This window comes from Baudoinia panamericana (genome assembly GCF_000338955.1).
Source record: "Baudoinia panamericana UAMH 10762 unplaced genomic scaffold BAUCOscaffold_14, whole genome shotgun sequence".
Taxonomy (NCBI): domain Eukaryota; kingdom Fungi; phylum Ascomycota; class Dothideomycetes; order Mycosphaerellales; family Teratosphaeriaceae; genus Baudoinia; species Baudoinia panamericana.
The window spans coordinates 363315-388624 of record NW_006911270.1 but is presented as its reverse complement, the minus strand read 5'-3'; the positions used below and the strand labels follow the sequence as shown (position 1 = coordinate 388624).

The 25310-nt window shown below is 54.4% G+C and overlaps 13 protein-coding genes across 13 annotated transcripts; 4 read left to right on the top strand and 9 right to left on the bottom strand.

Moving 5' to 3' along the window:
• Positions 1-14: 14 nt before the first annotated feature.
• BAUCODRAFT_79681 (uncharacterized protein) lies at positions 15-2423 on the bottom strand (the record flags this gene model as incomplete). The annotated part of the gene is made up of 3 exons (XM_007682880.1): positions 15-168; positions 222-328; positions 2061-2423. Coding segments are annotated over 3 exons (624 nt in total), but the record flags the coding sequence as incomplete, so codon positions are not given.
• Positions 2424-3688: 1265 nt separating this feature from the next.
• Positions 3689-5458, bottom strand: BAUCODRAFT_78933 (uncharacterized protein; the record flags this gene model as incomplete). Its single annotated transcript, XM_007682827.1, has 3 exons — positions 3689-5131; positions 5279-5306; positions 5376-5458. The coding sequence occupies 3 exons, from the start codon at positions 5456-5458 to the stop codon at positions 3689-3691; spliced, it is 1554 nt and encodes a 517-aa protein (XP_007681017.1).
• BAUCODRAFT_38799 (uncharacterized protein) lies at positions 5390-6959 on the top strand. The gene has a single exon (XM_007682707.1). It carries the CDS (start codon positions 5678-5680, stop codon positions 6818-6820), a length of 1143 nt encoding a protein of 380 aa, XP_007680897.1. The 5' UTR covers positions 5390-5677; the 3' UTR covers positions 6821-6959.
• A 46-nt stretch (positions 6960-7005) lies between these two features.
• Positions 7006-8079, bottom strand: BAUCODRAFT_160369 (uncharacterized protein; the record flags this gene model as incomplete). The annotated part of the gene is made up of 2 exons (XM_007682981.1): positions 7006-7962; positions 8030-8079. 2 exons carry the CDS (start codon positions 8077-8079, stop codon positions 7266-7268), a joined length of 747 nt encoding a protein of 248 aa, XP_007681171.1. The 3' UTR covers positions 7006-7265.
• Positions 8080-9183: 1104 nt separating this feature from the next.
• On the bottom strand, positions 9184-9817 carry BAUCODRAFT_79505 (uncharacterized protein; the record flags this gene model as incomplete). Its single annotated transcript, XM_007682867.1, has 3 exons — positions 9184-9249; positions 9304-9404; positions 9469-9817. The coding sequence occupies 3 exons, from the start codon at positions 9815-9817 to the stop codon at positions 9184-9186; spliced, it is 516 nt and encodes a 171-aa protein (XP_007681057.1).
• Positions 9818-9958: 141 nt separating this feature from the next.
• BAUCODRAFT_301355 (uncharacterized protein) lies at positions 9959-10918 on the top strand. The gene has a single exon (XM_007682980.1). It carries the CDS (start codon positions 10100-10102, stop codon positions 10877-10879), a length of 780 nt encoding a protein of 259 aa, XP_007681170.1. The 5' UTR covers positions 9959-10099; the 3' UTR covers positions 10880-10918.
• Positions 10918-12432, bottom strand: BAUCODRAFT_301324 (uncharacterized protein). Its single transcript, XM_007682979.1, has one exon. It carries the CDS (start codon positions 12286-12288, stop codon positions 10957-10959), a length of 1332 nt encoding a protein of 443 aa, XP_007681169.1. The 5' UTR covers positions 12289-12432; the 3' UTR covers positions 10918-10956.
• Positions 12433-12576: 144 nt separating this feature from the next.
• On the top strand, positions 12577-13610 carry BAUCODRAFT_152078 (uncharacterized protein; the record flags this gene model as incomplete). The annotated part of the gene is made up of 5 exons (XM_007682978.1): positions 12577-12690; positions 12740-12816; positions 12872-13171; positions 13228-13376; positions 13432-13610. 5 exons carry the CDS (start codon positions 12577-12579, stop codon positions 13608-13610), a joined length of 819 nt encoding a protein of 272 aa, XP_007681168.1.
• Positions 13611-14006: 396 nt separating this feature from the next.
• BAUCODRAFT_126678 (uncharacterized protein) lies at positions 14007-15448 on the bottom strand (the record flags this gene model as incomplete). Its single annotated transcript, XM_007682977.1, has 2 exons — positions 14007-14040; positions 14100-15448. 2 exons carry the CDS (start codon positions 15446-15448, stop codon positions 14007-14009), a joined length of 1383 nt encoding a protein of 460 aa, XP_007681167.1.
• A 493-nt stretch (positions 15449-15941) lies between these two features.
• BAUCODRAFT_38793 (glycosyltransferase family 31 protein) lies at positions 15942-17671 on the bottom strand. The gene has a single exon (XM_007682706.1). It carries the CDS (start codon positions 17540-17542, stop codon positions 16043-16045), a length of 1500 nt encoding a protein of 499 aa, XP_007680896.1. The 5' UTR covers positions 17543-17671; the 3' UTR covers positions 15942-16042.
• A 119-nt stretch (positions 17672-17790) lies between these two features.
• On the top strand, positions 17791-18633 carry BAUCODRAFT_58555 (uncharacterized protein; the record flags this gene model as incomplete). Its single annotated transcript, XM_007682800.1, has 1 exon — positions 17791-18633. A coding segment is annotated over one exon (843 nt), but the record flags the coding sequence as incomplete, so codon positions are not given.
• Positions 18634-18671: 38 nt separating this feature from the next.
• Positions 18672-20623, bottom strand: BAUCODRAFT_38792 (uncharacterized protein). Its single transcript, XM_007682705.1, has 8 exons — positions 20438-20623; positions 20235-20385; positions 20158-20181; positions 20016-20102; positions 19633-19953; positions 19548-19572; positions 19210-19497; positions 18672-19135 (listed from the first exon to the last, which is right to left on the bottom strand). Exons 1-8 carry the CDS (start codon positions 20441-20443, stop codon positions 19018-19020), a joined length of 1020 nt encoding a protein of 339 aa, XP_007680895.1. The 5' UTR covers positions 20444-20623; the 3' UTR covers positions 18672-19017.
• A 243-nt stretch (positions 20624-20866) lies between these two features.
• Positions 20867-24994, bottom strand: BAUCODRAFT_27950 (uncharacterized protein; the record flags this gene model as incomplete). Its single annotated transcript, XM_007682658.1, has 1 exon — positions 20867-24994. One exon carries the CDS (start codon positions 24992-24994, stop codon positions 20867-20869), a length of 4128 nt encoding a protein of 1375 aa, XP_007680848.1.
• Positions 24995-25310: the final 316 nt, after the last annotated feature.

Sequence of the window (25310 nt, the reverse complement as noted above, 5' to 3'; positions counted from 1 at the left end):
TCGCGAAGGGTGATTCATAACCCGCGGCGCCGCTTCAGCCATGGCCGATAGTATATACACGACTTCTTATGCTTCTGATTCCCAAGACGCAGCACGTTGTTATAAGAGGCGAGGCATACCCAGCAGAACTGGTGGCGGCACACTCTGCAGGTCATGTGGTCACAGCCCCTAGACTGTTGTCAGCTTCTCCACCAAATCTCTGTGGACCTGGGAGGGCGTACCCATCCTTCTGGATCTTCCGGCGACACCAGGGACACTGCTTTGCATACGTTTTGATCCATGACTCAGAGGAAATCTCAGCTCGCTGTCGATGCTGCTTTTGATGCACCTCTTGAGCCTCCTGAGTGCGAGCTTGGTACGCCGCGCATGTCTCTTCCGCGTGGAAGACGGCTCTACACGGAAGGCAGAATTTGCCCTTACACCCAGCGCACGTGAAAATATCGCCGCTGCCGGCATTCAACTGGCCGGAATCGCAGTCTGCGCCGGGACACCAAACGAACTCGGTATCCTGGGCAAGTGTTGCCTTCAGCTCCATAGACAGATACCTCTCATATACCGCTGGCGGAGCTAGAGCGCGGAAGTCGCTCTGCACAAGCCGGACGCGGCATTGCGCGCATTCGATCCGATCTGGCTGCTGGCTCCGGATCTGGTCTTCCAGCCATGCTGCGGTGCATGATTTGCAGATACCCATCGCATGCGTGCAGCGGCTGCCCTCCGGCTTGGTCGGGAAATCGTCTACGATCATCTGCTCGTCGCAGGAGAGGCAGGTCTGCAAGTCAGGTTTTCCTACCGTCGTCGAGCTTGACTGCCCGATACCGCAGGAATAACAGGTCCGTTTGTTATGATCCGGCACCGCCACCTCGACTGGCGGGACGTAGACATGCTCACCTGCGTGAAGAGATCTTGGCTGTTCGTCACAGTTGCGATGGTATTCAGTAGATGCCGGAAGCCGCTGCTCTGTAGAGTGGGCGGAAAGGGTTTGCGGTGTCTCCAGATTGGGGTCCCTGACGGTCTGATTTGGTAGTGCAGGTGACGTCCGGTACTCATCGCCGGTGTGGGAAGTGAGTAGCGCTGCAGTACAACGACGCTGTAAGGGCTGTGCTACCGTCCAAGGGTATTGGTTGCTCGGTCCCTTCCCAACGGTGTTGTTCTCAGGAAACCAATCCAGGCGGGTTGTCAGCGATGTCATGTCTCGTGCATGGGTCCAGAACTACAGTTTGAGAAGCTGTGTCGAGCCAGACAGTTGTTGTAAGGTTCTGGCGAGTAGTGATCGCAACAATGAGGCTGATGCGCTTTCAGTAAGGCTGGCGGCCTCAGTAGCCTCGCCCTTCGACCTCGCCACGCAGATTAGCTTCATGCTCACACGAACTCTGTTGCAGGCTGCTACAGTCTTTGTGACATGGTGCGACGTATCTCATAAGCTTAATGTCTGATGCACAAGCCCAGCTGGAGCCACTGCGCTGTGCCTGTACTAAGAAGATATAATGCTGCTTGCGGCTATGAGCTCTGCAAGTCTCCCAACAGCCAGCCAGAAGATAAGCGTTTCGCTCTGCTGCCTGCGTTCTACGTACTGGCTCGTGCAGAAGATACGCAAACCTGCGCTGACTCCGCTTCTCGCCCTCTCGGACAGCCAATTACAACAGTCGATATTGCCGCGATGGGAGCCACGCACGGTGATGCGGGCATGTTCTCTGATGTTTGTGGTTGCCCTCTTTGAAGATCGCAGTGTGCTCCGCAAGGCAAAGCCAGCAGAATTCGTATCGGCAGATCTGGCCTGGAGTGAGGGTCAGTACAGTCGCGCACTCTCCGCAATGATACTTACACGTCATATGGTCGCATCCACTGTGGTAACGTCACAAGTCAGCACTTTCCGTATCAGTTGTGCAGACATAGACTTGCCCGTTCTTCTCGACCTTGCTGTGGCACCCGGGGCAGGCCTTTGCGCACCATCGAACAAGGGCCTCCGACGCTGCCTCATCTTCTTTCACGCGGTATCGTTCGAGGTCGTCCGCCCAGCCAGGTATGATGCGGAACTCGATTGCTCGCGCCTTCGCCAGGACAATCTTTGCGTGATGGTCTCCGCAAGTTTCTCCGGCATGCCACACCACATCGCATAGCATGCAATGCTTATACCCGCAGGAACCGCATCGAAATATGTCATCTCCGGTGTGAAGCTGACCATGCGTGCAATTACCAGATTGACACCACACAAAGTCTGGGTTGGACGTGAGCATGGCTCTCACCTCAGCATCGACATACTGTCCGTACACCACATCCGCTGCAAGATCTTGTATCTCGTCGCGACCAAGCCTAGAGTCGCACTGAGCGCAGTAGATGTTACCGACATGCTGTGTGGCAACTTGTACCTCAAGCCAGCTTTGCCAGCACGGACCGCAGATGACCATGTCATGGCTACAGCGCTGCCTGCGGGCTTTGCTGGGAAGTCGGATGGGAGTAGAAGCTCGTCGCAAGAGATACAATTTAGCGTTGCATCGAAGTCGGCAATGTCTGCGAACAACGAATCCTCCTCAGCACCAGGTCCTAGCTCGAGGTCAGTGGACGATAAGCGGTCCTAGCACGGCACTCTCCACACACCCTCAGACAGCAGAAGACCGTTTGATCTCGCTTTGACAGGCATAGGGTCTGACACAGCACGATAGCTGCTGAATCTGTACGCCACGTCTTGTTTGCCTGGGGGGCCGGATCGCTTGACCAGTGAGGTGCCATTGCCGGCCGTTTGCTCGAAGCGAGCAACGAGTTGTGGTACGCTCGCACACCTTGCTCGCTGCATAGTAAGTCGGTGATGGTGACAACCGGACAGTACCTAACACTTGGGCCGCCGCATCGGCCTTGTTGGGTGGAGTTGTTCGAAAGGAAGTCCGCGCTCGGGTTCGCCGTGGCTTTCACACGTTCGTGAAGTGAGGGACGATTGGTCTTGTGCTACAATGCCGGGCTGCGAGTCCGAATATGCAGCCACTTCATCATTATCTTGAATAGACTTCTGCGAACCAGGCTGTGTAAGGCTTCAGCCTGACTGCAAAGCGTCACGTGATATGCAGCTAACAGGCGTAGGGCACAAGTACAATCTGCTCCAGGAATTAGACGTAAGATGCGATACTTACAGAGGTACTCCTAACCGTGAACGCCGCGCTATATCGCAGAAGCCTCGCTAGGCACTTAGTCATTCGCGGATCTTGGCCAATACATTAAATTCCGTCGGATCCATCTGGCTGGCCTGCTGGCCTCGTATAACCCACCTACTAAGCGCTGCAATAAGTCAGCGGGCAACATCCTAGGTTTGTGTTCCGAAGCCGTGGTTCAATTTGAAATGCCGGCCGCAGGTCCCGAGAGCTATCCGTGACTCGACGTCTGCCCATAGTAAAGTCCAGTTCATAAGGCTGAGCCAGATTGAGTGTTTAGTGTCCCAGCTGGCATAACATAAAGCTCCGGTGTCGTTCAAACGCCGACTCACCTACTTCGAAGACTCTACTTCGTCCGCGGCCGGAGTCCTCCTTGGTTACCACTCCGTTAAGAGTAAGGTCTGTGTAGAAGAAACGTCATTGTCGCGTATTCCATAGCATTCCATTATCATCCCGGGGTATCATCAGAAGCATTCCTTTCAATCCTCCAACGCCTCGCTACAGCCCAGATACAGGTCCAACTCCAAGTTCCAAGCAGACTCAGCACTCTACCAATTCCACGTCCTTGCAGCCGCATTGAATACCGGCGGCTTCCACCCTGCTAACCTCTCCCCCTCAATAACCCGCCTACCGCCCTTTAGTCTCTCCTTCTCCTTCTGCTTATCCCTCTGCTCAACCGCCGCATCCGTCAGCACGATAACATGGTTCTTACTCTGGTACCGCAGCATATTGAGAGTCTGCAACGTATGCAGGACGTCGTTAGTCGTCATGGCTAACGCCTGACCAATATCTTCAATACTAAGAATAGGTGTGCCTTCTGCTTCTCGATCAACAAGCAAGTCGACAATGACCTCTTGCCAGTAAGCGCGGTAACCAAGTAGTCCGAGATCTGAGAGAGGCTTCTCCGGTGAGCCGAGCTTTCCTTCGATCTTAGAGAGCTCGTACGAGAATTGGATGAGGAGCTTGCCGTAGCCCTTCCGTTGATGCTGAGGCAGGGTTAGGATACACGCGACGTTGTAGCCTTCGGCAGACTCCTTCTCCTTGCTGAAATAGCCCACAAGGTGGTGGCCGTGTTCGGAGCGCACGGTCATGCAATAGAACAAGAACGGATCGACGTCGTAATACAGCGTCTTGTGGTCCAGGAACAGCTTGCTGAGCAGACAAAGATTCCGACACCATGTCCGTTGTCTGCGCCCATCGATCTCGAAGAACGAAACGTTCTCGTCACGGTAGATCTCGTTTCCGGGAGGATGTAGAAGGGTGCACTTATGCCGGTGGCGCACAAACTGCGTATGATTGCCATAGTACGACAAGCAGAACTCGCAGATATAGACCATATCCGCATCAGCAAATTCGGCCGGATACGGTGAGAAATACCAAGGTTCTATCTCGTAATTTCCCATCTGTATGCGCTCCAAGTTGCGGACGCGCGAGATCTCTGTTTGGTTCTGCGTCATGCTGCCACCGGTGCGCAGCTTTTCAATCTCCTCTTCGCGGCTGTAGGGTGCATGTTGAGGTGCTGCTTTGGCGGCCACAGCAGCCTCCTGCATGTCAATGAGATCGATTGCAGATTCATCTTCCGGTTGGGGCGTGCCGCCTATCTCCTCGGTGGCGATGGTGACGGTGGGGTCGCGGTTCTCCTTACCACCTTGGTTGGACGGCCGTCTGCTAGACTTCGCCGAAGAGTCCAGGGGCGTCTCTACTTGCTCTCCCGTCAGCGTTCCGGAACGAGGTCGCTTTTGTGCCTTGGTAAGTGGCGCTTTCGTGTCAGTCTTGGACAGCTGCTGTGCCTTGGACTGCGCAGTCTTCTGCTTGGACTTGTTGTCCGGCTTTTCGGGAACTGGCCACTCGACCTCCTGTGAGAGGTCGAGGCGTTCAGCCGATACCCATTCATCGAGACGCTTGTTGAACTCTTGGTAGTGGACGTAGAAGGTCGGTCGGCCTTTGCGGGTTTGCATGGACAAGATCTCTGCTTTGCGCTTTTCGCCATCCTAACACATATCAGCAAGGAATTGCAACATCTGAATGCACGTCATGGGCGTGTAGCAAGGAGCTTCTGTCTTGATTGTATCATGTTCGTCTGCAGTGAATGCTGTGGCGCGCTTGAGGGACTTCGCTGACAAGCAACCTCAACTGACCTTCTCGACCATGACCTTCGTTCCTATCCTGCCCAGAGTCAGCATGCTGTTCTGTTCGCATACCGTGCAGTAGCGCGTTTTCCGGAAGGCTTCATACCGCAACGTCGCCAATGTGGCGTGGCCAGTCTCCGCCTTAGGATCATCCGCACCATCATCTTTGGCATCATTGCGAGGTGCCATGATGACGACGTAGATGAGGGTGGTCTGTGTAGGAGTTGTGACACGCTTTGCGGCGTTCAATCGCAGAGATTCGAATTGCGTCGTTGGAGAGAGGCAGATTGCGACCAAGGCACGCTGACCCTGAATTTACTACGAAAATGATACTTCACGCACACTATCAAGTATAACGTTAAGCCGAGCTTTTGTGCGACGAGGAGGATGACGGCCAGATAGTTAAATATGCCGGGACTGGACTACTCGCAGGTCTCCAACAATTGGAAGAAATTACAAGCGCAACTGAAGAGCGAAAGGAAACCGGAGGCGCAAAGCAATGGCTTGAAGCGTAGAAGGCAGGAAGAGCAACAGCGACCCATCAGCCAGATCAAGAAGTTCAAACCCGACTATGCGCCAGTAGTGAAGCCGCAGAGATCGAGGAAGATGGGTCTCGAGCAGTCCAAGCCCACCGCCAACGGCCACCAAGTCAGCAACCATGAGACTCTGGTCAAGCAGCATGGCATATCAGCATCCGACGTTTCCGCAGCCTACAACTCCACCGCTGGCAACAGCATCAAGCGCAGCGACGATGACATCAACGGCGGCATCCACCCAACACACAAAGTCGGAAAATACATTGCCGTAGACTGCGAGATGGTCGGCACCGGTCCACCACCTCACGACGACAACGTCTTAGCTCGCGTTTCCCTTGTCAACTACCACGGAGAGCAGATCTATGACTCGTATGTCCTCCCGCCATCCGGTGTGGTAGTCGAGGACTTTCGTACTCACGTGTCTGGGATCAAACCAAGCCATCTCACGCGAGACTGCGCTCGTCCGTTCGTGGAGGTGCAAGCCGATGTCGCGAAACTACTAGACGATCGGATGTTAGTTGGCCACTCCGTCCAGAACGACCTACGAGTCCTGCTGCTGTCCCATCCCAAGCGTGATTTGCGGGACACAAGTCGCCATGCCAAGTTCCGCGAGGCGAGTATGGGCCGCACGCCAGCGCTGAGAGACTTGGTCAAGCGGGAGCTCGGTCTTAGCATACAAACTGGTGAACACAGCTCCATCGAGGATGCGCGGGCGGCGATGCTGTTGTTTCGGAAGGAAAAGCAGGGGTTTGAAGAGGAAAACAGGAAGAAGTTTGGTGTGAGGAGGGTGGTGAAGGGGCAGAAAGGAGAAGCGAAGGTGCATTCTGCGACGGCGGTGGAGGGAGACGATGCAGACTCACCGGACGCATCCGACGACGAAGACGACAGTGAGCTGCTCGATGGCGAAGATGACGAGCTTGCACTGGACGGGGAGGAGGATGGCGGGCTGGGTGCCGCGGGCAAGCCTAAGCCTAAACGTAGGCGGAAGAAGAAGAAACGTACGAAGCGACATTAGCAGCTCAACCACATAGCCATTCTACTTCTATAGCCATAGCTGTATTATTCGTGCGAACGCTGTCCGCTAATGGAGCATAGGGTGCGGTGCACCGTGAGCGAGTAGCACGAAATAGTGGAACGACGACGTGACAACCAGTCAGTCATGGTAGGCATAGATGTATGTCAACGCGATGCAGTGAGTAAGTGGTAAGTACTTTTTGTCTATAGACTGCATGCCCACGCTTTCGGTTGTCGCTGAGTGAACGGATGTAAACCAAGTAGCAACGCCATGCTAACCCACGAACAACGTTTCGTGATGCATGCAGGAGGATCGTGCCAACTGAGGGCTGAGATGAGCGTCGTAGGATGGCTCAGCATACAAGGTAGCCAAAGTCGGTTTTCTTCTTTGTTAGGCCGTCGGTGCCGTCCGCCTTATTGGCTAGCAGCTGGTTGCGGACAATATGCTAGTCGGCGTGAGCGAGAGACATGCTGTCACCCGTGTGGGCGAGAGGCTTGATGTCAACACCGCGAGCCCACAGAGACGCCTCGGAGCGAGCCTTGGTATCAGTGTCTTCGTCGCGGGCGAGGAGGTCAGAGGTGCGAGCCCACAATGACACTTTGATGTTCTTGGCAGCAGAAACCGAGTCGTTTGTACGACGAGCGAAGAGCGAGCCTTCGTCGCGAGCGCACAGAGATGCATCAGAGCGAGCATAGGCATTCGAACCGCGAGCCCACAATGACTCTTCGGTGCGCTTGTCGGCAGGATTGGGGTCGGTGGTGTGATGAGTGGGGAGAGAGGCCTCGTCGCGAGCCCACAGAGACGCCTCTGAGCGCGTCTCGATATCGTCCTCGCCCTCGCGACGGTCGAGAAGACCAAAGGCTCTGGCCCACAATGACTCTTTGCTGCGCTTGACAAGAGGATGTGAGTCGGTGGTGTGGCAAGCGAGAGAGGAGGTCTCATCGCGAGCCCAAGGAGGCCCGCCGGGGAAGTCCTTAAGCTGGTCGGCACGAGCCCACAGAGAAGCCTCAGAGCGAGTCTGGACATCGTCTTCGCTCTTGGCCACCAGTACGCTGTCTGAGTCGGCAGTACCCATAACGTCCTTGATGAGAAGATTTGGAGCTATATCTGCCTCGCGCTTCGTAGGCAGAGGAGCAGCCGAGCTGGAATGGATATCAGGCAAAGCACTGCCGGCTGAAGTGGAGATGGGAAGAAGGAAGCAAGACTTACATGAGGGCGGACGAGGCCGCAAGAGAGAGAAGGATGATCTTGGACAGCATTCTGCTGGTGGGTGCTGGTGAACGAGTGTATGGTGGGTATGGTTGACAAACGGAACCTTGCTGGTGAGCGTACTTGCGTGTTTGAGTAGTAGTAACTGTGCTGTACGGTGATGATGGTGGAGATTTGGAATGGTGGATTGTGGTCGAGAAGAGTGTGTTGGGATTCGAACAGCAGATGGGAGGGCTTTCTTTTATGCATTCCCGACAGAGTCTTCGTTCACCTTCTCTACCTTCAGGGTCTATAACACCTACAAATGGCGTCACCTCAACAGATGATCGTCAAGGCGTTGAGGTGGAGTGAAACTGAAGTGGGCCGTGAATGCCCGCTCGTGGAAAGCGCGAAATTGCGCGCTGGATGAGGGTTCTGCGAATAGTACCAAGGAAACAGCGGTGGTACGCTTGAGCATGATGTTGCAGGTGTTCTGGGACTCGTTGGTAAAGCATACACGTTGGCAGATAGGTTTTGTATGGTATACTGGTACGCCAGACTCAGCGTTCACGTCTGGCGTGTTGCCAAGGCTCCCTTGAGCGTTCCTTCCGTCTTCGTCCTGTCAGGGTCCAGACCCACACCGCGTTCGGGTATGGCAGACCCCGATGCAAATCCGATCGTTGCGGCCGAGCAAATATCCCCGGAGATCGATGTTCATCGAGTGAGTGTCTGCACGTCGGTCTTCACTCGGTTTGTGAGGTGCTGAGTAACAGCTCGCAGTGTTGGTGACGTTTTGCCGATACTTTTGAACGCTACTTTCCGTGAAATGGTGTCTGACGAGGCATCGTGCCTGGAGTTGATGGCCATAGCAGGACTGACTTCCATCCTGACCGTTGCTAACCGCAATCTTTCTGGGAAGCGCAGTGACCGTATCTCATCAACCCATCATGCGCAAGCAGACTGACTTTCAGCAGCTCGGCATGCGTCATGTGAGCTCAAAGCGCTCGGCTGCAACGTTGCCGGGCAATAAGCCCGCAGTTAGGCTTATACCGGCATCTAGTCAACATGTCCAAACGACCGCTGCTTCATGCTGCCTGCCCAGCTATTGGGGGGTCTGAAGCTGGATGTTGCTGATTAGCATACTTTGCAACGCGGTGATCTGTAGCGTCACTGTATCAGTTCGTCTTCGGCTTTTTCGTCCCGTACTTGCTGCGACTTGTGATGCGATTGCCCACGCCACCCTGATGACGCACAGTCAGCCGTGTGCACGTGAGAGCGTCAGATGAGAAGCGTACCAAGTCCATTGCTCCTCTCACGAGATGATACTTCACACCCGGACAATCTTGCGAACGGCCGCCTCGGACAAGCACTACAGAGTGCTGCTGCACATTGTGGCCTGTCCTGCTGTTAGCGACACTGCCCCTGCACCTTTCGAGGGAGCTGTGATGTCGTAGCCATACCTTCACCAGGTATATATGCTGTCACTACCATCCCGCTACTCAACCGCACCCTTGCAACCTTCCGTTCTCCAGAGTTGGGCTTCTTCGGTTTCGTAGTGCCCACACGCAGGCAGACACCCTTCATCTCTGGCCTGCCAACAAGGGCAGGGGAGGTGGCTCTTCGCGCCTTCTGACCGACTCTACATCCGCGCAGCACCTGATTGTACGTCGCATTGAAGGAAGATGTGCTGGAGAAGGGTCGTATGTACTGCGGGCTGATGGAGAATGAGGCTGGTGCCAAAGCCTGCGTCAAGCAAAAACGTGATGCCGCCGGAAGTCGCAGCAGCGTACAAAAGATCTGGGAAGCCATGTTGCCCTACAGATGCTAGTGCAGGCAGAAGAGAATGACTCTCCTCGTCTACCATGCTGTGTTTCGCGGAAGAGCTGTCGGCCAGCTCAGCTTATGATTGGTCGACATTGCGACGGTGAAACAAGGTCGCAAATAGCCGGCAGTTCAATGTCGTCGCGGCTCATAGTCGTACGTAGGGGAAGATGTTCCGTCCGCAACAAGGCGCATGATGATTGCTACGCCTGACACAATGTTTCTCATGACTGATCAACGATCCCGGACTCCATCGTAGAAGTTGTAAAGATGTCCATAATCGACCCGGCCACCGGCCGCGAACTGCCCTCATCTGACTCCGCCTACCAACGTATCCTCTTCGTCACAAACAATGTACACGTCTACGGTATCCCGCCGCTCACGTCAACCAAAGGCTTCGCCGCATCGCTCTGGACACACCCTGTTCAACCAACAGCGCAACAGATCTTTACCGCACGCTTACGCATCATCGAGACCACAGTAGAAGCAAAGATTAAAGTAGACATCGTGCTCGAGGATGGCAACACCGGCGACCTGTTTGCCGCAGCGCCATACACAAGTTCTGTAGTGGTACAACAAGCCAACGACAGCTCACGGTTTTTTGCAGTGAGGGTTCTGGGGGAGGGTGGCATGAAAGCAACGCTAGGTATTGGCTTCGAAGACCGAAGTCCGGCCTTCGACTTCAGCATAGCGCTCACGGAAGCGAGGAAGGTGCTGGGGATGGAAGGTAGCGGTGCGGCTGGCGCTGCGGCGGGGCGAAGCTCGCAGTCGACCAGCAATGTCGCGTTGGAGAGCAATCAAGACTTCAGTCTCAAGGAAGGCGAAAAGATCCATATCCAGGTAGGCTCGAAGGGCCGGCGTGCGGCTGCTCCATCTGGTACGCCGTCTGCTAGCTCAGGCGACAATGCGGCACTGTTCTCGATCGCACCTCCTCCGTCGGCTACCAAGGCTCACGGTGACTCCACTGCTATTGCGCCACCATCGGCCGTGCAGGGCAAGTCGGCACAGGAGCTCGGGTTTGACGACGGTGAGTTTGGCGAGTTTCAATGAGTGACCTCTTACCAACCTGCCCTTCCTCGAAAGTGGACAAGTCATGCATGCTTGGAGAGTGCACTCTTGTTTAGAACCTACCTAGGTCTCAACAGGACGAAGAGCAAGCCCATCATCGCCACGCCAGTTGCCGCACCTTGCAATGCAACAGTCGTTAGCTCGACTTGCTTGATCTGGATCAGGCGCTCACTGAACAGATCGCGAATGGCCGCCCCGTAATTCTCGAGAACGCCGGTTTTTCTCGGGCTATGCAGCGGCACTTCCTTCATATCGTTAGCCAGGACTGCAAAGGCGTCTTGCTTTTCTGGCGTGGGAGCGGCTACTGCAGCCGCCGTGGATGCCGATTGCTCTGCCTCCCCAAGCAGTTCATTTCGAGGCTGACCAGCACGCTGCGCCTCTTCTACAGCAGCTTCGACGACCTCTATAGGCGTACCAGCCGGCTCAACCACTTCGTCAACCTGCCGCTCCGCCTGAGGTCGTGCTGGCGCATGCAGCGTTTTCTCATCAAGCGCCACCTTGACATCCCGCACAATCTTCCGTCTCCGATACGGCTCGAAGATCAATATCTGCGCCAACAACAACACAATGTTGACACCCATCAAACCGAACGTAACCCACGTACTATTCCGTCGAATAGTGTCGCTCCATATCTGCTCCTCATGGTACTGCTTCCGCTCCAACCTCTCCAGGAGCGACCGCGCATCCTCCAGCTCCCTCTCAGCAGCATCAAGGCTGTCTTTAGCGGCCTGCACCGCCTGATCGTTGTTGTGCTCAGATCGCACGAGGCTCATGTAGCGTTCCAAATCTGACGGAGACCAGCTGCTCTTCCGCTCCAGCAGGCTTACAATCTCCTTTTGCGCGGCTGCTTGCTGAGAGAAAGACTCGTGGTGCTCAGTCTTTGCTACGTCCACCTTGCGTTGGCAGTTTCTGACCGTCTGTTCCTGCGCGATTATCCCTTTGCGCAGCGTTTCGATGCCGGAGTAGTCGGTGCCGGTATGGACGTTGATGTATTGACCCGCGATCGACGCACGCGCCAGGATACCATCTACGAGCCTCGTCATGTCTTTCGAAAGCTGCCATCGTCTGTTTGCAACGTGTGAAGGTAGTTGGGCGCTGCTTGTGTCTTTACTATGGGTTTCTGCGGCAGATACGGTTCGAGTTGGGCTGACGGGCTGCGCCCGTGCTTCTCTATCTGGTTCGTAGCGAGCCACACTGGTTGTGAAAGCTTGTCTTCGGTCATGATACAGGGCAGCGGTTCTCCGAGTAGTGTAGGCACGGACTCGGCATGTTGGACAAGTCCAGCTGGTCAAACCTGACTTGGGCACTCTGCAGGCACCTGCCCATAACGTAGGCTGCGTCGAGCATTGTACTGCTGTTCGCACTAAAGTCTCGGCTTGTATCCGCATCATTAACCTTGCTGCTTGAGCAGCGATGGGTACTATGCCAGAAAGTCACTTTGCGGAGTTCGCGGGCATGACTTGGGCCAATGATCTTCCATTGAAGTTAGAGTCGGCAATTAGCCGCCACGGAGCTGTCTCCGTCATTGTTGAACGAAATCATTGAAAGTCAATCTACCAGATCCAAAGCGAAGTTGAACCTGATTGTAACGTTGCTTCAATCCTTGAACTGCCAGTGAGACACTCAGACGTGCAGGTTGCGAGCCTTACCAATAGAACCCTCTTTGAAAAGCGGCAGACATGGCTCAGAACGACGACCTGAAGGCGCTGCATTACCCATTCGAAAACCCAAAGTTCATCTTCTTCACCGACTTCGACGGCACCATTACTCTCCAGGACAGCAATGACTTCATGGTAAGCTTGTTGTTTCCGCGCAAGCGGGCTCGGTTGACCGACAAGCTAGACAGACAACATTGGCTTTGGTGGCGAAAAGCGTCGACAGGGCAACAAAGACGTGCTCGAGGGAAAAGACACCTTCCGGTAATTCTCCCTCGCGGATCGCTAGACTTGATGATGATTGCTAATCTGGATCAAGCGACTCGTTCCGCAAGATGATGGATTCGGTCACCACGCCTTACCCGGAATGCATCGACTACTTGGTAAAGAACATCAAGCTTGATCCTTACTTCAACGAGTACCTAGAATGGTCGCTAGCCAACAAGATTCCAACCGTCGTTGTCTCCTCTGGCATGCAACCCATCATCCGAGCCATCCTGAAGAATCTTGTGGGGGACAACCATGAGAAGCTCGACATCATCTCCAACGAAGTAGAAGCGAGACCCGGCAAGACAATCGACCAAGAAGGCGGCTGGCAGATCAAGTACCACGACGACAGGTGAAATTATTCGCTTGAATATTCACCCGCGCCAATCTGATGCTGACTGTCCGTAGCGGCTTTGGACACGACAAGTCCCTCAGCATTCGACCGTACGCAAATCTTCCTGCCGACAAGAGACCTACTCTGTTCTATGCTGGTGACGGAGTGTCAGACCTCTCGGCTGCCAGTGAGACTGATCTACTGTTCGCTAAGAAGGGTCATGGTACGCGCCACCCAAGTACTCTACTCCCGCGAACACAGCTAATGATATGTCGCAGACCTCATCAGATACTGCGTCAAGGAGGATGTGCCTTTCACCGTCTTTGAAGACTGGTCGACGATCTTGGAGAAGGTCAAGGAGATCGTGGCCGGCAAGACGACAGTGCAGGATGCTGCGCGCGAGGGCTACGAGGCGTACCAAAAGGGAGAGGCAGGGCTTAACGGGCAGGCCAAGTAGTGAGCTCTCACTTGATTGGTCGGCCGCGAGGTTACAGCGTGTATTTGTGAACGCAGAATAGAGATAGAGCTGTTGACCGCAGACCGCGGAGCAAAGTATAATGCGAGTCGATCCACAAAGTCCCAAATGGTACGTCTTCGTATTTCGCATGGAAGAGGCTTGCGTGATCATATATCTGCATGCCATGCGGAGTAATGGTTGCCATCTACGATGGCACAGCCGTGTCTTGCAGCTGGTGTAGTCGCTTCATACATGCAGCACCAATAGTAGACGCAATGCCTGACGATGCCTCAGACTGCCCCAACGCCTACGCTATAACATATATGGATCGCTTATTCCATGATGCATCACTTCCCACTCTGGTGTAAACGTGTGCACCTACATTCTGAGCCTCGCTCAAGCGCCAACTGGCACACTTTGATCATGGAACCTGTTCAACACTCCGTCAGCCTCTCTCTCATCACGGTCACTAAACTGACAACGGCTTACACATATTCCTCATAAGTCATACCCCTAACATGCCTTTCCCAGCTCTCGTCCTCCTGCTTCCGATACTCGAATGGATCTGGCTCATAGCTAGCCTCTCTCCATGTGCGGAACAACCGTCTCCAATAGCACGACTGTGCTGCAGCAGTCGAGTACAAGTCCCGGAAGTCAGCGGCCGCGCTGTCGGCGATCATCTTCGCCTTGTCAGGGTTCGACAGCAGGTCTTCCATCTTATCCGGTAGGTCAAGCCAGTCGTTCTGAACCTGCACGTAGTTCTGTCCAGGCCCGGACGGTGTGAGCAAGTGGTATAGGTGCGTGAAGTAGGAGAGATGGTGGATGATGACGACCTGGTGGCAGCTGAGCAGGTACTTCAGCCTGCCTGACCACGAGGTGCCTTCAGTGTGTACAGAGTACTTGTACCGACAGTGATCCGGCATGGAGATCTTGTGCTGTAATTGGTCCGGCGTCGTCATCTCCGTGTCCAGGCGGTGCACGTCCGACCACGGCTGGCCGGCCGTCTGCATGATCAGTGGCCAGCGGAGTTCAGGCTTGAAGCCTACGGTTCCGCGCCAGACGAGGAGATCCTTCTTGTCTTCGAACCTGTCCTGCTTGATCTCAATCGCTTGTTGTTGGTAGTCGGAGAAGGAGCCTGCTACGCGGGGATAATCCCAGAAGTTGAAGTCTGGAACCACCCATACTTGATCCATGACAGGGTCGCTGATGTTGCGCGAGAAGCCCCAAACGGTGACGTTAATGTTAGGATGCTCGTAGTTCAGGCCGAGGAGGTCGTTGATCTTGACGGAGAACTCAATGTTTGGTAGACGCTCCGGAGAAGCCAGGATGGCGCGCTGGATCTGATGAAGGGTGGCGTGTGAGCGCTCTCGCCAGTGCAGGAAGTGGTTCAACCCACGAGCGTGCGTAATGTACAGTTGATGATTGTATATCATCGCCGTCAAGCCACCGTCCGAGCTCCACTTCAGGTCAACCATCTCGGGCGAAATCTGCTCGTCGCCCAGTCTGTCCTTCCAATATGCAGCGGCTCGGTCGATCTCGTGATATAGTCTGGGAAAGGCAACGTCGCATTGCTCCTGCGTAAGGGAGTGATTGTCCCGGTCTCGTGATACGTCGAATGTCCATGTCGACTTTGGCGCCTCGGGTGGCGCCGCGAAAGTACGGGTGTGATTGATCCCGGATGCAGCCACTGTATGCGTTTGCATAGAGTCATCCGAGCGAATCTCCGCCGATGGCAGGTTGCTGTACTGGTTGCTTGATATCAGAAAGACGACCACGAGGAGCAAGCAGACCAACATCACGTTCCTCCTACTGCTCAAAGGCCTCCATGTCTCGCCCATTCTGGCGCCACTCCCGTACCGCGCACTTCTGTTGTCTCAGCTTAGTACCATACAAAGACCACCGTAAGTTTACAAGTGCGGGAAAGACAGTTCCGAAGCAAGGAAGGTGCGTTTGCATTTCCTCGATTCACCATTATGGAGCGAGTGGTCAGCTCCTCGAAGCGTACATGTAGTGTTGAGCTATTCATCTTCCCTCGCTCCCACCACCCTCCCGCACAATTCGGACATCCCTCCCTCTCACCTTCCGTGCTTCCAACCCTTACCGGGTGTACGCCGTAGCATCCGTTGGAAGTGCTTGTCGCTGCAACCAAGTCGGACGGACTGTGGGGTGATGCAGCCGGTTCCTTGCAGATGATCTGCGTTGGGCCGAGCCGACGCCACCCGATGTGAAACGCAGCTTGACAGAAACAGGCTTCGTGCATGAAGACTGCCAAGGGTGCTCTCTACGATCTGTAACTTGCCGGCGTGCTATTGGAGTCAGTACGACCAGAGTGTCGTGCAACAAGCGGCGATCACATAGTGGCAGGCGTCAAGAGCATGCGCATTGGGCGACATGTGACACGCTTCGCCATTCGAGCACTGGATAACTACGTGCTACGATATTCGCTTCCAGTCAAGCTCAATCAGACTATCCTGACCACCATCAGGGCCACCCCTCTTGACATAGAACGTCCTCACACTTCCACCACTGCCCTGTGTACTATATTCAAACTTCCAGCTAATCTTATCCTTCCCAACCTTCAGCGCTGGCCTAGTCGCACCAAAGCTATGCATCAGCTCCGTCTCCGGCGGTTTCACAACCACATTGACCTCCTCCGTAAACGTAAGCTCGGTCTTGTTCAAGTCAGGCAGTCCGTTCGGGTAATGAACGATACTGTAACCGTTGGTCAGGACAACGTTGTCGTCGAACAGATAGCGCTGCAGAAAGCTGTCAGGTCCTGCGATATCAGTGACTTCGTGAGCTAAAGGTACCGAATGGTAGTGCCAGCTCTTCCAGTGATGTACTGTGAGTACTTGAGTCCAGCCTGACTCGTACCATCCGGAAACGTCACCCCAGAGGTCAATCTGATGCAGGCCGGACATTTGCGTAAGCTTGACAGGTGGGCTCGTTATTTCGAGGATGCAGTCGCGCCAGAGCAGGTCTCCCCAGCCTCTGTCGAGCACTCTGCACCGTTCTGAGTTATCCGCCAACTTCTGCATGAGAGGCGGAGAGACGAAGAAGCCAGCGCCACCCCACGCCTTGAAGCCTTCTTGGGCGATGCGGAAAAGACCTTCGGTGAGTGCGCCAACGTACCATTCCCTTTCGGGGTTGTACAATGCGAGCGCGTCCAGTACAGGCGGCAATGAGACGAAGAAGGTGTCGTCGTCCATCACGCCAAACCACTTAGTGCTGGGCTGCCGGTTTTGGTGGAGGACTTCGGCGAGTGCGAAGTTCATGGTGCCCTGAGTTTCCCTCACTGTCGGCTGAAAAGACACGTAGATGGCTTCGATGCCAAGTGCTTGAGCTTTCGCTCGTAACGTCGTAATCTGGTCATTGCTCGTATTAAGATCGGGCACGTCGAGTAGCAGTACAAGCAGAGGAGTTCCGGAATATGCCAAGAATCGCGACATAGCGGGCAGACTTTCGTCGATCCGCTTGAGCGTTGTCGCAACTCCCAGCATTAGCTCGCTGGTGTCTTGCACGGGATGAGGGTCAAAGTAGGGTACATCGATGCGCACACTCGCCGAGCAAGGCAGTAAATCGCCGTCGGCTTTCAGTCCTTCAATGGTATTTCCATTCAGCAGCGAAGCTGACACCTCTTCCAGTGAGGTGCGCGACAGACCCTCGACCGGCCGGACATCGAAGCAGAGGCGTCGGTACTCGTAACCTGCACCAAGCTGTAGATCCTGCAGAATCTGCTCGTCTTGAGCTAGACTTCCCACATTTAGAGGCCTTGGACGTGACGGTTTGCCGTGATTGGGTAAGCTAACGAGCGGTCGATGCCATCGCGAAAGGTCAAGCTCAAACTTGCTTCGATCCGAGAGGAAGAGGAATGCAAGGCCAGTGAACGTTCCAAAGATCAAGAGCCAAAGCGGCCTTCGAGCCACCCCCATACCTTCGTTAAAGAGCGTAGTCTCTCGATGCCAGCGTGGAGAGTGTTGAGTGTCATGGTGGGTGATGGCGATGACAAGACTCGCCGTTGCACTTGCGACGTCGCTATCCGTGGTCGCGGCTCCCTTGTGCGATATATGTATGCAAGGAGGAGCGAGGCGAGGCGAGACGAGATGCAAGCGCTCGGGCCACCCCGCTAAGTCGATATCAAATTGACTCGCGAAGTTGTTCGATGCGCTGTGCAAACACGATGGCTGTCCGGAAGCGCAATGAATATCTGGAAGGCGATGAGAGCGACGATGATACCGCCCTAGATTATGACTCTACTAGTGCAGAAGAAACCAAAGGAAGATTGACTGGAAGAAACCCCAAGCGGCGTCGGACAGACGATGCATCTGATGAAGACTCATTGCAAAGCTTTGGCCCACAAAAGTACAACCGCAGCGTAGAAGAAAGACAGGGTACTCCAGATGCGGGTGGCGTACGAGGCGACTCCGACGAAGGTGCCGAGAGACTTAATGGGTTGGATCTACCAGCAACAGCACTGCCTTCTACGGATGCCAAAGCGAAAGCACGCCTAGTGAAGTCTGCTGCTGCTGCAGAAAAGGCCGCACGGCAATCTGGCGTAGTCTACATCTCACGTGTGCCTCCCTTTATGAAACCGCAAACACTTCGACACTACCTAGCCCCGCACGCAACAAAAGGGCTAGGCCGCATCTTTCTCACGCCGGAAGACCACGTCGCGCACACCCAACGTGTCAAGCGTGGCGGCAACAAGAAAAAGTCCTTCACCGACGGCTGGGTCGAGTTCGTTTCGAAGCGTGAAGCGAAGGTAGCCGCCGAGACTTTGAACGGCAACATTATTGGAGGCAAGAAAGGCAACTTTTACCATGACGATCTTTGGAACATTAAATATCTAAAGGGATATAAATGGAGCCATCTTACCGAGCAGATTGCGAATGAGAATGCAGAACGTGCGGCACGGTTAAGGGAGGAAATCAGAAAGACGAGGAAGGAGAACAAGGCGTTCTTAGAAGATGTGGAGCGAGGCAAGACGATTGCGGGCATTGAGAACAAGCGCAAGGCGAAACAGGTAGCTGCACCGCACAAGAGTCCTGCAGAGGAGGTGAGACCGGTGAAGGCGGGACGAGACTTCAAGCAGAGGAAAGCCCGTGAGAAAGATGGTCCTAGCCCAGAAGGCTCGTCTGCGGTGCAGAGTCGAGTGCTAGGAATGATCTTCTGAGCCTCAGCTCACTTTAAACACATGCTGCGTCGAAATCGCCGAACGTTATTGCATATTTCCAAACACCAAGGCAGGTCTCCAGCACGAAAGGAGCAAGCTACTCCCCGTCGTCTCCGTTGCCTTCCCGGCTAAGAGCCTTTCCCTTTCCGCGGCCAACAAGCCGCGCCGAGCTTTGAGATGCTGATCTGACTCTCCCGGATACGGTATGTGGCCCTGTGCTCTGAGCTGCCCGACCTACATCACAGCCTTCACAGCCGCGACCTCCTCATTCAGCGGCAGTATTGGTGGCTCAGGTCCAACCGGCGTGATGCTGAACGGATTGATCTGGTGATGCGACTTAGTGTAGTGGTTCCTGCACCATCATCCATTAGTCATACCGACCGCATACCTCAACGATACCAACATGTCACTTAGTGATCCACTCACTTGATATGCGTGAACTCCGTGGTCTCCCCAAAAGCCGGGTTCTTCCAGTAACAGAATCTCACCCACTTGTGCAAGTTCGGGTAGCCGCTGCGGATGTCCCGGATATTGCACTTGAAGTGTTGGACATAAACGGCATCGAAGCGAACGATGGTGGTGTAGAGGCGGACGTCGGCCTCGGTTACCCGCTCGCCATGGTAATACGGGCCTTTCGACTTGGAAAGCTCGGCTTCGGCACGGTCGAGGGAGGCGAACAAGGTTTTTACGTTCTTCTCGTACGCTTCTTGCGTGCTAGAACGTTGTCAGCTCGTGCGTAGCACGGGTGCTGCTGCAAGACTTGCGTTGCGAACCCGCTTTTGTAGACACCTGCCGTTCATCAGTCCTGTACTTTCCGCTCGTTATATCGAACAACGAACAACGACATACCGTTGTTGATGTCGTTGTACGTCCAATCGTTCGTAGACTCGATCTGCTCCTTCAGGTCCTCGGGGAACAGATCAAGCTTGGCGAACTTTTCCGGTAGCAGTTTATCGAAGGCATGGTAGAACATGCGGATGATCTCGCTGGACTCGTTGTTGACGATGCGCTTCTGCTTCTTGTCATACAACGTCGGCACCGTGAAGCGACCGCCATAGTCCGTGTTATTCTCGAAGTAGATCTCTCGCAGGTGAGTGTACTCTGGATGGAGCGGGTCCGGTGTGACGTTCTCGCCGGGCTCGTGTTCATCCTTGGTTGCAAATCGCCACCCTGTGAACTTGCATCAGACGGGTGGACCACGCATAGTCTCGAAGCTGCGACATTCTACGAACCTTTCTCCAGCATATGCCAATGTACGGAAGTGAACGGGATGAAATCTTCCAATCCCTTCAACTTCCGCACTATAAGCGCTCGATGGGCTGTACCCAGGATAAGCATACGATTCTGATCAACAACGGTGCCGTTGTGGCTCACCCCATGGACACGCATACGACACGTCTTTGATCATCAGTCAGTTTATCGTTCAGTGGATGACGGCAACCAGAACTAACAGAGATGGTATCGATCCTTTTCTGCTGGAAACTCTGCGCCTGGCTCACTCGAGACAAAGTCGCGGAATTGAGATTGCTGACGCTTAAACTCGCCAGTCTTATCTTTGGGATCTACCCAGTTTAAGATGTTCTTCTGGCTCTCCTTATCGGTCTGTCTGCCATGTCAGACGTTAACAGGCTTCCCATGCAGTGATGGAGCTTACAGCCATTGCGTTCGACGTCGAGAGGAAGCGCAGTCCGATTGCTGGGAAACTGAGAGTCACCTGTGGAATGTGACGAAGTGCAGTAAGCATTAACAAGGACTAAGATATACTCAAGTGGAATCGGTACGGAGGGTAGGTGCGTAGTAGGCACTCTAGAAGCATTTGCGCTACCAATGACATACGGCTCGCCCCCGCTGAAGTCATCATTACTGAGCGTGGACAAATCTACTTCCAATCTGCTAACCAATGCCCTCAATTCCGCACTCCAGGTGGTTGCTTAGCAACACTCTTCTCGTCGCGCTACATCGGTGCTCGGCCTCACTGAACGCGTTCGTGACATAGGCAATATGGTGACTGGCAATTCGAGTCCACACCGATGCCGAATGGCCGCTGAGACGCTTGGCAAGCATGCTGCTCTCTAGAGGCACGCTACTGAATCGTCTTTAAGATTGTCCGATGTGCCAGACGAGGCGGTAGCTGGATAGGCGGGATCTCGCTGTCCAGTCCCAGAGCAGTTGGCGCAAACGGACTCTGAGGCACCACACGCATTCTGTTGGCCTCATCGTAGAATGCCTTAAGCGCCGGCTCATCTCGGCAGAGTGCGACGAATCGCCTAACGACCTCGAATATTGGCTCAGACTCGGACGCTCTGGTGACGGGGGCTGATCGCTGGGATAGCAAGCGATTAGGCACTATAATGAAGTCCTTCTCCTCGTCCTCAATGACCTGCACGAGCAGCGATCCGGACTTGTGAACGAATTGTGTCAGCTCATAGTCCGGCTTGCCGTACGAATAGCGCACGTCCAGCTTGATTGAAAAGCTCGTTGCAGCTTCGAGGTCCAAGACGAAGTCAAACTTGCGCAGCAGGGCTTTCTGATAAGCTAGAGGGTCTTCGGCGAACCTCGATGCAAATGTATGCGCATCGAGCGAAGGCGTTACTGACACGTTGTCGGGTGGTCTAACGGCTAGCTTAACTGGCACGGGCTGGTCAAAGACGTGTTGTAGACACAACTTGCTTGCTTCGACCAGAGGCAGTTGAACGAGCTTCAACCCGTGATTCTCAGCAAGCGCTGTCCAGCGGTTGACAGCATCGCGCACGAGCATAACCGTGGTGTTAACCCATTCCACCTGAATATGGTAGCAGTTCTCCGGGTTGTGGATGCGATCGTAGTGAAGAGTAATAACCTCTGGCTGATCAGACATACCCCCAGGGTCTACGTTGAGTGTCATGCTGTCGCTTAGCAGGATCTCTGTCTTGTCACGTGGTGCGAAAACGGGTGTAGGCTTGCCAGAAGAGCTATCGTCGTCATGTAGCGCACGAAGCATCGGCGAAGGACGCGACTCTAGCATTGGCGTAGATGGAACAGATCGCGCAGTCTTGCTGAACATGCTTGCATTGTCCGGATAGAGTGTTGTACGGTACGTGCTCGCTATTTGGTAGAAGTAATTGCCGTCTCGGAACTCGTGCCTAGCTCTGACGTGCGAGAAAAGTCCGCGGTTCATGAGCTCGTTGCCGAGTGCAATAGCATCTTCTCTGCTCTGCAAGTCCTTGAACACTTTCAAAAGCCAGTTCACCATCTCGTCTCCTCGAAAGCACTTGAAGTGCATTCTCGCGAACCACCTCCGGTCGCGGACTTCGACACCATGTGGTGGAGGCTCCTGCATCTGTTTGACAAGCTTGACAATATCGAACGTGCTACTGTGGTACATCTCGGATTCCTGAAACAGTGGCGTCAGATGCTCCGTCCCGGTCGATTGACCGCTCAACAGAGGACCGTATGCATTGATCACAGCGCTTGGGTCCCGAGTTTGATATTCAATAGCTAGCGGATTGGGATCACGGGCAGTGACCTGAGGGGTCGACTTCGCGGTAAACATTGAGGCTTGGTGGCGCTTGTCTTCCTGCGACAGGTACCGGTTGCGCTGCCACAACTGCGTGAGTCGCTGAATGCCATCAATATGTCGCTCCTCATCAGACAGCCCTCGAGCAGGGCTGGGAGTGGCAAGACCGGGTCGTGGAGGCTCAACTGGAATGAGCACAAAACGCATCCTGGAGAGCGTCAAGCTCCTTGAGAGCAGATCTTGGCTAGTGAACTGGTCGTCGAGCATTGACCAAGTGTGATCTGGCCTAGTAACATTGAGCTGTACTTTCGCTGAAATAGATTTAGGCAGCGTGGCAGACCATATTGCGGTATCACATATTTCGGCAGCGTTTCCAGCAAGAAGTCCACCAGCACTTTCCGTGCTCTTAAGAGTGTACTCAATCACCTGTATCTGGCCGTCTGAGAGGCGTTGAAGGATGTGGTGGACGTTCCCAAGCGACATCGTGATAGGGTTGTTGCCAATAGCCTCCGTTTCTTGTGCGGCTGATAGCTCGACCGCGGAGATTTGAAAGCCGTGAGTAAGCCGGAGGAGCACGAGCTGCTTGAACACATACACGCTGTCGGCCTGGCACGAATATGGCATAGTTGGAATCACGAGTTGACGGATCCTCTTTGTGAAGAACTTTCCCAGCACACGTGCCGTTGGGTGGTAATCAGTGGTTAGCGGCAGAGAGGCGGGTGTGCACATTGAGGTCCACTTGAATACGGAAGAGCTGACTGCACGTGGGAAAATATGTTGCCACTTCCGGTATTGAGCCGCAACGCGCATGCTCTCAGGCTTTGGATTGGAAGGCTCGAGCAACGTGACCCACGGTGAGTCTGCCCACTCCCCCTCCTGCTCCGCAGCTTTCATCGCGGCGTAGAAAGGATCCGTCTTCGCTCTGGGTGTTTCAGACAGACTTGCAGCATTAGTCAAGCTAGCCTCAGAGACCGAGCTGAGCATCATGCGCTCAAGTAAGCGTCCAGGCTCCGCGCCACGCTCAATACCATTACGGTCGGCATGCTGGATATTGATTGGCTTGCTGATTTCCGCAGTTAGTACACGTGGATACGACACCAGGCTCTGTTGTGAAGGTTGCCTTGCAAGGGACTGTCGAATCTGCTTCGCAATGCCGCTTGATGTGTCTCCAGAGGGTAATGGCACGAGCTCTGTCATGCCTCTGTTGTGTTGCGCATGCTCTGCAGAGACGGTCGTGCTTGCAGTTCCTCTGCTGAGCGCCAGACCCTTTGGGCCGAGACTGATCTTGCGGGATGTCGACATTAGTGGGTGTGGTGGTAAGGAGTCTCTCTTAGCACGGTACACAGCTCCGTCAACGCTGGGTGAGCGTGCGGTAATACTAGCACCCGGGTCCACCACGTCGCTGAATGCGGAAGTGAACTGCGGTCGTGGTGCCATATTGGCAGTATACGCTGGAGCTCGATCCTGAGAGATGTCGATGCTTCTTGGTTCGCTCTCGAACGGAGCTTCGCGCACCTGATTGTCAGCGGCCGTTACAGTGGTGCTGCCAAACACTTCGTCATCGTACCGCGCCATCTGCCGCGCAGATGGCTTGTCGATGCTGTTGTTATGAAGTTGGATCAGTGGCAGTGCGACGTGAGTAACGTCGGGATAGACCACCGGCATGATCCAGCAAGGAGAGTTCTCGAACCCTGTGCCGTCCCAGAAGGAGATGTCAACCCAATGCGGCAACGCGTATTCTACAGCGCCTGCACGTGAATAGCTGAACAAGGGAACAGGATGGAGCGGCTTTGGTGACAAAGAGACAATGTCCACGCCGATACTGTTTCCCATGAGAAGATGCGTGATATTCTTGAGTGCTGTATGAGTTGTCTCGAACAAGCCGGCTCCTGCGGTCACAGCAATGATGGACGATCCGGTGCTGCTAAGTTGAGGGTCGATATTATCATTGGCGAAGTCCATAGCGGATACATGAAGAGCCTGCAGCATGTTGCCACTTGCTGCTAAGCTCACTAGTCTTGGCAGCGATGTACCGTTGAATGCACGTTTAAGCTGTCGCCGGACGTCGCTCCATTGGCTACTCATTGCATCGGTCGCGATGAGGTGGAAGAAGTCTCGAGATTCCGCTCCCTGCTCACCAACAACATCAACGACGGGGAGAACTTCGCGGCCAAAGAGAACTATGGTAACATGATGTCGGACCTTTTGCTCGTTCCAGCGACGAAACAGCTCAGTGAGGTATCCTGAGATGAGTCGCTCGTGCATGAGGTCGCCGTCCCGCCAGTACTGCAGCATCTCCAATGAGATTTGGACGAGGATAGTGTACCGAGCGCTACCGCTTCTGAAGATAGGTCTCGTCTTCGCCTGAACGACAAGAGCCGATTCTACTTCACTGCCGGAGATATATACGGCTCGAATCTCGCAGACTGCACGGCCAAGGTAGTGTATCTGCTGGCCTTTGTAAACCACCGTCCGTTCAAGCCGGTGCAATATGCGCCACATATCCGCCCTGGACAGATGAGTGTCACGGAAGGAGAGCTCTACGTGAGCCGCAGTGGCAGCACTCGCATCTTCAATCACGTCAATGATAGCCTCCGCTCGATTTTCGAGACCGAAGCGCGCCGCAAGTGAGACGTGAACAGAAAGCTCGCCTACGCCTGGAGCCTGCGACTTCGCCAAAAAGTAGAAGGGCTTCGCTGATGGCGTGCGCACCATGGCGAGATTATTGATGGGTAGGACGTCCAGGCTAGAGAGCACGTCGTCGGTCGAAACTCGATCGTCATGCAAGACCACAGTACATGGTCTCGAGATCGGCTCGGACGCCATATTCCCAGATCAGTGATCCTAACGGCTTGACATGCAAACGTCAAGGTCAGGTTAGCTCTCCGTTCTGCCACACCTCACGATTAGCGAAACATCCAGGGCGGTCTGGGAAGATCCTCATGGCTGCCCACGTCGCCGTACAACCGCAGAACGGTTCACGGCAGAAGCATATGCTCGATATAGTCCCGCGCCCCTCCTTGTCAACGTC

Excerpts from the sequence above, each read along its gene's own strand:
- BAUCODRAFT_38799 (XM_007682707.1), top strand. The coding sequence starts at position 5,678 with ATGCCGGGACTGGACTACTCGCAGGTCTCCAACAATTGGAAGAAATTA.
- BAUCODRAFT_301355 (XM_007682980.1), top strand. The coding sequence starts at position 10,100 with ATGTCCATAATCGACCCGGCCACCGGCCGCGAACTGCCCTCATCTGAC.
- BAUCODRAFT_301324 (XM_007682979.1), bottom strand. The coding sequence starts at position 12,288 with ATGATGCGGATACAAGCCGAGACTTTAGTGCGAACAGCAGTACAATGC.
- BAUCODRAFT_38793 (XM_007682706.1), bottom strand. The coding sequence starts at position 17,542 with ATGGGGGTGGCTCGAAGGCCGCTTTGGCTCTTGATCTTTGGAACGTTC.
- BAUCODRAFT_38792 (XM_007682705.1), bottom strand. Across the intron at positions 20,182-20,234 it reads AAAGGATCGATACCATCTCT|ACGTGTCGTATGCGTGTCCA; the intron begins GTTAGTTCTGGT and ends TGATGATCAAAG. Across the intron at positions 20,103-20,157 it reads GTCGTATGCGTGTCCATGGG|CCCATCGAGCGCTTATAGTG; the intron begins GTGAGCCACAAC and ends TCCTGGGTACAG.